Genomic DNA, 11,008 nt, shown 5'->3' with positions numbered 1-11,008 from the left:
GGTACTGGTACTCCTTGTATATAGTCAAGTTATCATTGACTTGGTACTGGTACTCCTTGTATATAGTCAAGTTATCATTGACTCAGTACTGATACTCCTTGTATATAGTCAAGTTATCATTGACTCAGTACTGGTACTCCTTGTATATAGTCAAGTTATCATTGACTCAGTACTGATACTCCTTGTATATAGTCAAGTTATCATTGACTCAGTACTGATACTCCTTGTCTATAGTCAAGTTATCATTGACTTGGTACTGGTACTCCTTGTATATAGTCAAGTTATCATTGACTCAGTACTGATACTCCTTGTATATAGTCAAGTTATCATTGACTCAGTACTGATACTCCTTGTATTTTGTCAAGTTATCATTGACTCAGTACTGATACCCCTTGTATATAGTCAAGTTATCATTGACGTGGTACAGGTACTCCTTGTATTTTGTCAAGTTATCATTGACTTGGTACTGGTACTCCTTGTATATAGTCAAGTTATCATGTGACTATAGTCAAGTTATCATTGACTTGGTACTGGTACTCCTTGTATATAGTCAAGTTATCATTGACTTGGTACTGGTACTCCTTGTATATAGTCAAGTTATCATTGACTCAGTACTGGTACTCCTTGTATATAGTCAAGTTATCATTGACGTGGTACTGATACTCCTTGTATTTTGTCAAGTTATCATTGACTTGGTACTGGTACTCCTTGTATATAGTCAAGTTATCATTGACTTGGTACTGGTACTCCTTGTATATAGTCAAGTTATCATTGACTTGGTACTGGTACTCCTTGTATATAGTCAAGTTATCATTGACTTGGTACTGGTACTCCTTGTATATAGTCAAGTTATCATTGACTTGGTACTGGTACTCCTTGTATATAGTCAAGTTATCATTGACTTGTGTACTGATAGTCAAGTTATCCTTGTACTTACTAGTCAAGTTTCATGCATTGACTCATTATGCATGTATTATTACTTTTAATATTTTGTGTTTTACTTTTCTGTTATATCTCTATTTCTCTATGAGTTGTTGGGAAGGGCCCGTAAGCATTTCACTGCTAGTCCACATCTGTTGTTTACAAAGCATGTGACGAATACAATTAGATGTTATATATGCGGATGACTCAACACTATACACATCAGCTACTACAGCGATGAAATGACTGCAACACTTAACAAAGAGCTGCAGTTAGTTTCAGAATGGGTGGCAAGGAATAAGTTAGTCCTAAATGTTTCTAAAACTTAAAGCATTGTATTTGGGACAAATCATTCACTAATCCCTAAACCTCAATTAAATCTTGTAATGAATAATGTGGAAATTGAGCAGGTTGAGGTGACTTAACTGCTAGGAGTAACCCTGGATTGTAAACTGTCATGGTCAAAACATATTGATACAACAGTAGCTAAGATGGGGAGAAGTCTGTCCATAATAAAGCGCTGCTCTGCCTTCTTAACAACACTATCAACAAGGCAGGTCCTACAGGCCCTAGTTTTGTCACACCTAGACTACTGTTCAGTAGTGTGGTCAGGAGCCACAAAGAGGGACCTAGGAAAATTACAATTGGCAGCACGGCTGGCCCTTAAAAGTACACGGGGAGCTAACATTAATGATATGCATGTCAATCTCTCATGGCTCAAACTGGAGGAGAGATTGACTTCATCACTACTTGTTTTTGTAAGTAGTTTTGACATGCTGAATGTACTGCTGAATGTACTGCTCAATGTACTGCTGAATGTACTGCGCTGCCTGTTTACTAGCACAATTTGTATTTATTTATTTATTCCACCTTTATTTAACCAGGTAGGCCAGTTGAGAACAACTGCGACCCGGCCAAGATAAAGCAAAGCAGTGCAACAAAAACAACAACACAGAGTTACACATAAACAAACATACAGTCAATAACACAATAGAAAAATCTATGTACAGTGAGTGCAAATGTAGAAGAGTAGGGAGGTAAAGCTCGGACACCCTACAAGACCTGCCACCAGAGGTCTCTTCACAGTCCCCAAGTCTAGAACAGGCTGCGGGAGGCGCACAGTACTACATACAGCCATGACTACATGGAACTCTATTCCAAAAGCAGTAGAATCAGATTTAAAAAACAGATCAAAAATGTACCTTATGGAACAGCGGAGACTGTGAAGAGACACACACACAGGTACAGACACACGCATACACACACAAGCGCTAACACGCGCACTCTACACACATGCACATTGTAATATTGTTGTATGGTGGTATTACACATTTTGTATTGTAGATATATAGTGGTGTAATAATGTTATATGATGTACTGTTTTATCTTTTATTTTATATGTTTTATATGTGGGAGTGTGGTGCCTGGAAAACAACCTCTCCCTCAACGTCAACAAAACAAAGGAGATGATCGTGGACTTCAGGAAACAGCAGAGGGAGCAGCCCCCTATCTACATTGACGGGACAGTAGTGGAGAGGGTGGAGAGTTTTAAGTTCCTCGGCGTACACATCACAGACAATCTAAAATGGTCCACTCACACAGACAGTGTGGTGAAGAAGGAGCAACAGCGCCTCTTCAACCTCAGGAGGCTGAAGAAATTCGGCTTGTCACCCAAAACCCTGACAAACTTTTACAGATGCACAATCGAGAGCATCCTGTCGGGCTGTATCACCGCCTGGTACGGCAGCTGCTCCGCCCATAACCGGAAGGGTCTCCAGAGGGTAGTGAGGTCTGCACAACGCATCACCGGGTGCAAACTACCTGCCCTCCAGGACACCTACAGCACCCAATGTCACAGGAAGGCCAAAAAGATCATCAAGGACATCAACCACCCGAGCCACTGCCTGTTCACCCCGCTATCATCCAGAAGGCGAGGTCAGTACAGGTGCATCAAAGCTGGAACTGAGACTGAAAAACAGCTTCTATCTCAAGGCCATCAGACTGCTAAACAGCAATCACTAACTCAGAGAGGCTGCTGCCTACATTGAGACCCAATCACTGACCACTTTAATAAATGGATCACTAGTCACTTTATACAATGCACTCTAAATAATGCCCCTTTAATAATGTATACATAGCTTACATTACTCATATCATATATATATATATATATATATATATATATACTGTATTTTATACTATCTATTGCACCTTGCCTATGCCGCTTGGCCATCGCTCAACCATATATTTATATGTACATATTCTCATTCGCCCCTTTAGATTTGTGTGTATTAGGTAGTTGTTGGGGAATTGTTAGATTACTTGTTAGATATTACTGCACTGTCGGAACTAGAAGCACAAGCATTTCGCTACACTCGCATTAACGTCTGCAAACCATGTGTACGTGACCAATACAATTTCATTTGATGTAAGTGCCTTAATGTGTTTGGACACCAGGAAGAGTAGCTCCTGTCTTGACAACAGCTAATGGTGATTGCTAATAAATTGGATCAAACAAATGGCCTTAGTTTACCTGGTTGTTAATCCAATTGAAATAGCTAGCTAGCGTAGCTTGGGGATAGCTACAGCTGGGTAGCCTTTCTAGCTAGCTGATATTTCTCTGTCAAATCACAGTTATGCCAAGATACTGTAGCAAGAAGTACCAGTGTCTGGAATGTATTTCATGAGACTCTTATTCTACAACACCTTGCTACAAAAGTAGCTTGCAAGTTTTATCACATGTAAAGACATGTTACAGTGGAAACGATATCAACAACTGCAAGTTGAATGCCCGGTCTTCAGTCAGCTCAGCTGTCAATACAATTTTCTATAACTGGCTAGTTTTGTCTGGTCTTGTCTCTCCTTATGTTCACTGTTAGATCTTTCCCGGTGGGACAAATCCCAGTACTAACATCCCTACAGATGCAGGCTACATGTGGACATTGCACAAACATGGCACAAACATGGATTTGCTTACGAAGACAGTATGCCTACTCTTTACCTAGCAAATGGAAATAAGTTATGTGTAGAGCACAAGAAGCATCAACATCTTTGGTCCAACTTCAGCTGTCCCAGAACTAGCATGGCATTCTGTTCTATTTCTATGATCTGGTCTAAAGTTCTGTCTGTCTAACACCACTGACATGTACAGCTCTCTGGGTGAGGTTCTGTCTGTGTAACACCACTGACATGTACAGCTCTCTGGGTGAGTTTCTGTCTGTCTAACACCACTGACATGTACAGCTCTCTGGGTGAGGTTCTGTCTGTCTAACACCACTGACATGTACAGCTCTCTGGGTGAGTTTCTGTCTGTCTAACACCACTGACATGTACAGCTCTCTGGGTGAGGTTCTGTCTGTCTAATACCACTGACATGTACAGCTCTGTGGGTGAAGTTCTGTCTGTCTAACACCACTGACATGTACAGCTCTCTGGGTGAGGTTTTGTCTGTCTAACAGCACTGACATGTACAGCTCTCTGGGTGAGGTTCTGTCTGTCTAACACCACTGACATGTACAGCTCTCTGGGTGAGGTTCTGTCTATCTAACACCACTGACATGTACAGCTCTCTGGGTGAGTTTCTGTCTGTCTAACAGCACTGACATGTACAGCTCTCTGGGTGAGTTTCTGTCTGTCTAACACCACTGACATGTACAGCTCTCTGGGTGAGGTTTTGTCTATCTAACACCACTGACATGTACAGCTCTCTGGGTGAGGTTTTGTCTATCTAACACCACTGACATGTACAGCTCTCTGGGTGAGGTTTTGTCTATCTAACCACACTGATATGTCTCTTTTTCCCCTCCGAGATACAAACTAATACATACCAACAACAACTTACAGACAAACACAAACATTGACTACATCTCCTCGGACCAGACCTACATGCTCACACCCAATGGTGTAAAGTACTTAAGTAAAAATACTTTAAAGTACAACTTAAGTAGGTTTTTGGGGTACCTGTACTTTACTATTTATATTTTTGACTACTTTTACTTTTACTTCACTATATTCCTTAGGAAAATATTGTACTTTTTACACCATACATTTTCTTTGACACCCAAAAGTACTTGATACATTTTGAATGCTTGGTAGGACAGGAAAATAGTCCACTTCATGCACTTATCAACTGAACATCCCTGGTCATCCCTACTGCCTCTGATCTGGAGGACTCACTAAACAGAGAACATCCCTGGTCATCCCTACTGCCTCTGATCTGGCGGACTCACTAAACAGAGATTATCCCTGGTCATCCCTACTGCCTCTGATCTGGTGGACTCACTAAACAGAGAACATCCCTGGTCGTCCCTACTGCATCTGATCTGGCAGACTCACTAAACACTTGCTGCATTGTAAATTATGTCTAAATGTTGGAATGTGCCTGTGGCTTTCCGTAAATTGCCATCTGGTTTGCTTAATATAAGGAATTTGAAATGATTCATACTTTTACTTTTGATACTTAAGTTTATTTAAAACCAAATACTTTTAGACTTATTCAAGTAGTATTTTACTTGGTGACTTTTACTTGAGTCATTTTCTATTAAGGTATCTTTACTTTTACTCAAGCTTGACATTTGGGTACTTTTTCCACCACTGCTCACACCCCCATCCCTGACCACACCCCCATCCTTGACAACACCCCCATCCTTGACCACACCCCCATCCCTGACCACACCCCCATCCCAATGGCTTGCCACTTGGCTTTGTTTTTCTCAGTTGCCAATGCTATTTCAATATTTCAATAATAAATTATGTGATTTTTCCATTGCGTTAATGATGGCGGATTGATTGATTTCCAAGTTCTTAGTATAAGAATTTTGGCCTTTTCATGTACAAAGAAGACCAGAGAAATATTCAACGTTTGCTGTGTTTGGGTAACCTTAACAAACAGCTGAAATTAAACAGCTTGTAGCCTACTTAGTTATAAAACAAGACAATTTCATTCAAATATCTGGAAATAAGGCCAACTTAAATTACCAACAGAGATAAGTCAATAGTATATTTATTATGTTGAGATTGCAACTAATTTCCATCTAATATGTGAGAATGTCATTTCAGTTTGTCATTCCTGACCTCAAAGAGGGCAATATCATGAATCTAGCCCTCACCCACACTTACTCATTAACCATTCAGATGCTGATTTTAGCCCGTTTTAAAAAGGACATTCAACATTAGGTTTCACCTGGCAACAATTGTTTTCAGAAGTACATTTATTGGTTTGATTTGTCTGTCACTGTTTGTTTTGGAAACAGTAAGCAGATCACTGATCAACATACAGTACATCTGGAGACGTACACTCAGTTCAGTAACAACTTCATTTGAAAGTGTTCTTCTCCCTCACAATGGCCCGTATTCATAAAACGTCTCAGAGTGCTGATCTAGGATCAGTTCCCCCCTGCCCATGTAATCTTATTCATTATGATGAAAAAGGCTAAACTGATCTGAGAACAGCACTCCTACTATGAGACACTTTGTGAATGTATCTCACACACAGAAAGCAACACATGTTCACCAATATCAAATAGAAAATAAGAATAACAGCCATAATGAGGACAATAAACTTAGATTATTACAAGAACAATAAATATGTTTTTGATTTAAGTGCTGGTAGGATGGTGAAATGGGAAAGATTTGTCGACGTTAAGGGTGAGTGATTGCATTACACACAGCCAATGCAAGGATTTCCCAGACATTATGGGAACGTTCATAGGATAACCAATCAGAACAAACTGTTCACGTACTGTACAGTATCTCAGGGCGCTGCTCTAAGAATACGACGACAGACTCTGTGATGAAACACATAACTGGGGCCTTGGTTTTAATCATCCTTGTGGATATGCCCATTTAATAAATGAAACCATTTTCATTTTCTAAACAATGAAACATGTTCTTACAGCAGCCTGTCACTGTCTATGACTCCATTACCCAGAGTGCATCTCTTCTCTCATTCTGAGGTACTCTGTTGTCTTTTCACCATCCCTGCCTGTCTACCTCCATAGGTCCTGACCTGTTCCCACATCCACTGTGGTGTGGTAGGACTCTCCTCTACTTAAAGCCATCCTCATGGTCTTCAGTACCAGACACATTCTTTCTTCATCCCTCCATACTTTCTCCCCTCTGTTCTATCTGTCTCGTCATCCCTCCATCCCTCTGTCCTGGGCTTGTCTGTCTGTCGTTCCCTCCTCGATGGCCCGAGGGGGTTATCTATGGAGCTCTCCAGAGTCATTGGGACTCTTTGGGGACGGATAGGGGGGTAGGGAGGTGGGCCGGGGGCCTGAGGCCTTGCCATTGTCCTTCTCTTCCTCTCCCTCCACTCCTACTCCTCTTTCTCCTCCTCCTCTTCCCTCTGTTCTGTCAGTCTCCTCGGAACCACCCCGCCCGTCCTCGCTGGACTCGGCGATGTCTGATCCCTCCGACTCAGAGATAAGCTCCCCGTTGCGGTACTCAGTCCCTTCCACCCCATCGCTGTCCCTCTCCTCCCCCGCCTCCCCCTCCCCTGCATTGCTCATCTGGGTGGTGCTGTTGTGGTGCTTGACGTGGTAGCGCTGGTTCTGGAAGAACTTGACCAGGGTGTGCTTGGGAAGGTCCAGCTGGGCCGACAGGGTGTGGATAGCCTCCTGGTCAGGGTAGAGGCCCACGTCACCGATGAAGCTCTGCAGGATGGCCAGAGCCTCCAGGGAGATCCGGGTACGCGACCTCAGCTTTTTGGACCCACCACTGGAGCTGCCACTCACGCTGCCGTTGTCCTTGCCTCGAGTCCCATCCGAGTTGTGGCCCCTGGGGCCAGGCGTGGGAGTGGGGAGAGGGGATGGGTCCCGCATGGGAGATGGGGATGGGGCCTTCCTTGGAGGTAAGGGCTGCCTGTGCAGTGCCTGTGGAGAAAAAGAGGAGGTGTCATGTTGAATCCCATCAGAGCAGACTGTCAACATAGGAAATCAGTCCACATTCTCTAAGTAATAATCAGTCCACATACTCTAAGTAATAATCAGTCCATTCTCTAAGTAATAATCAGTTCACATACTCTAAGTAATAATCAGTCCATACTCTAAGTAATAATCAGTCCACATTCTCTAAGTAATAATCAGTCCACATTCTCTAGGTAATAATCAGTCCATACTCTAAGTAATAATCAGTCCACATTCTCTAAGTAATAATCAGTCCACATACTCTAAGTAATAATCAGTCCACATTCTCTAGGTAATAATCAGTCCACATACTCTAAGTAATAATCAGTCCACATACTCTAAGTAATAATCAGTCTCTACTCTAAGTAATAATCAGTCCATTCTCTAAGTAATAATCAGTCCACATACTCTAAGTAATAATCAGTCCATTCTCTAGGTAATAATCAGTTCATTCTCTAAGTAATAATCAGTCCATTCTCTAAGTAATAATCAGTCCACATACTCTAAGTAATAATCGGTCCATCCTCTAAGTAATAATCAGTCCATTCTCTAGGTAATAATCAGTCCACATTCTCTAAGTAATAATTAGTTCATTCTCTAGGTAATAATCAGTCCACATTCTCTAAGTAATAATAAGTCCACATACTCTAAGTAATAATCAGTCCATTCTCTAAGTAATAATCAGTCCATTCTCTAGGTAATAATCAGTCCACATTCTCTAGGTAATAATCAGTTCATTCTCTAAGTAATAATTAGTTCATTCTCTAGGTAATAATCAGTCCACATTCTCTAAGTAATAATAAGTCCACATACTCTAAGTAATAATCAGTTCATTCTCTAAGTAATAATCAGTCCACATACTCTAAGTAATAATCAGCCCACATACTCTAAGTAATAATCAGTCCACATACTCTAAGTAATAATCAGTCCATTCTCTAAGTAATAATCAGTCCACATACTCTAAGTAATAATCAGTCCACATACTCTAAGTAATAATCAGTCCACATACTCTAAGTAATAATCAGTCCATTCTCTAAGTAATAATCAGTTCATACTCTAAGTAATAATCAGTCCATTTTCTAAGTAATAATCAGTCCATTCTCTAAGTAATAATCAGTCCATTCTCTAAGTAATGATCAGTTCATTCTCTAAGTAATAATCAGTTCATTCTCTAAGTAATAATCAGTTCATTCTCTAGGTAATAATCAGTTCATTCTCTAGGTAATAATCAGTCCATTCTCTAGGTAATAATCAGTCCATTCTCTAAGTAATAATCAGTTCATTCTCTAAGTAATAATCAGTTCATTCTCTAGGTAATAATCAGTTCATTCTCTAGGTAATAATCAGTCCATTCTCTAAGTAATAATCAGTTCATTCTCTAAGTAATAATCAGTCCATTCTCTAAGTAATAATCAGTCCACATACTCTAAGTAATAATCAGTCCATTCTCTAAGTAATAATCAGTGCACATTCTCTAAGTAATAATCAGTCCACATACTCTAAGTAATAATCAGTCCATTCTCTAAGTAATAATCAGTCCATTCTCTAGGTAATAATCAGTTCATTCTCTAAGTAATAATCAGTTCATTCTCTAAGTAATAATCAGTTCATTCTCTAACTCTAAGTCTGACAACACATATATGCACATTCATATAATAAACTGAAAAACTCAACAACAACAGAGACAGTAGAAGAAGTTCACTTAAACATAGGATACACTTCCCCCTTAGTGGTAACTTATTTCAATGACTTTCTAGGGGGTTAGTTGTACTGTAACAGAGAGTTCCCTAGAAGCTCATAAACAACAGCAGCAGCAGAGAGTAGTTCCCTAAGGAATAGGATAGACTCCCCCCTTTTAGTGGCAGCTCATTAACATCCTAGGGGGTTAGTTGGAACGTGTGGTACTGGAGCTGAGATCCCATTGACCAGACAGAGAGGTCCCAGTCCCAGGCCCATCACACTCCCCTCTCCTGGGGCTATTAGAAGGGCGGGGTGCCTGAACGCCCAAACACTGGAATGCTGCGCCCATAAATCTGTGGTCCGGGAAAATTAAAGGACCTAAATAAAGATAATAGTAATTATTTTTCCCCCTTCAATAGTAACATGGTATGTTTCAAATAATATTGAGGTTAGGCCAGACCATGGAGTATTTCTAAATGCTCTTTGGTGGGTAGGTGAGAGAAGGCCTTTTGGTCTTCAGGAAATATCTGGGCTAGTTGTTTTATGCCTCCTTGTCTATTTCTGATGTCATAAAGGGGCAATCTGAAGTTTCGGTAACAAGCTGAGGGATGGGGCTGTAGAAATGTTACCACTCTGAAATTCATAGAGAGAGAGCTATGGACCATCCATGATATCAAAATTATAGTTTTAACCATGTTTTGAGGCGATACAATGTTTGTTTACATTTCCATTGTTTAAAAACGTTGGAGTAAAACAAGCTTATATTCTGGGTTCTGATGGGGTACAACAGTTGAACTGAGCTCATGAGGCATTTCTAAGTTATATTCTTCAAGAATCAGTGGGTAAATATCATTGATTTAAAAGTTTAAAAAAATGTATGTAGCAACTGCAGATTTCCCCTTTAAAGGAGACTGACTGGAAGTGGATGACTTACTGTAACGAACAGGTGGTGGGATAGAGAGAGAAAATTGTAGTTTTTTTTTACCCCCAAATAAAACTTCCCAGGCATCCCACCACTGTCCTTGAAACCCTTTACCAATCAATCCAGTCAGTCCTTCTATAACTCTAAATCCAACCCATTTAAGAGAACACACAACATCACTAAAATATCATAACTCTAAATCCAACCCAATTAAGAGAACACACAACATCACTAAAATATCATAAAACTAAATCCAACCCAACAACAGAACACACAACATCACTAAAATATCTCTGGTTCTTTCTTTCTCTGTTGTCATCATGGATGCAACACTCTGGAGGAAATGAGTCTCATCAAGAAAAGTAAATCATCTGTGAGGAGAGGATGAAAGAATGATAGAGACCCTGAATAATGTAGCTGTCCTGGTTATGGAGGGTCCTCCTCGGGGTACAGACAGACCCTGAATAATGTATCTGTCCTGGTTAGGGAGGGTCCTCATTGGGGTACAGACAGACCCTGAATAATGTATCTGTCCTGGTTAGGGAGGGTCCTCCTCGGGGTACAGACAGACCCTGAATAA

At 40.6% G+C, this 11,008-nt stretch overlaps 1 protein-coding gene across 1 annotated transcript in view; it reads right to left on the bottom strand.

The window, feature by feature from the left end:
* Positions 1 to 5,907: 5,907 nt before the first annotated feature.
* The window catches only part of LOC106574802 (DNA-binding protein SATB2), a 48,572-nt gene continuing 43,471 nt past the window's right edge, over positions 5,908 to 11,008 (bottom strand). Inside the window, exon 13 of the mRNA XM_082963638.1 lies at positions 5,908 to 7,793. Coding sequence (XP_082819764.1) covers positions 7,122 to 7,793 — 672 coding nt within the window. The 3' untranslated portion in view covers positions 5,908 to 7,121. The remainder of the gene's footprint in view (positions 7,794 to 11,008) is intronic.

Source organism: Salmo salar, chromosome 17, assembly GCF_965601325.2.
Source record: "Salmo salar chromosome 17, fSalSal1, whole genome shotgun sequence".
NCBI classification, from domain to species: Eukaryota; Metazoa; Chordata; class Actinopteri; order Salmoniformes; family Salmonidae; genus Salmo; species Salmo salar.
This window is presented reverse-complemented; position numbering and strand designations above follow the sequence as displayed.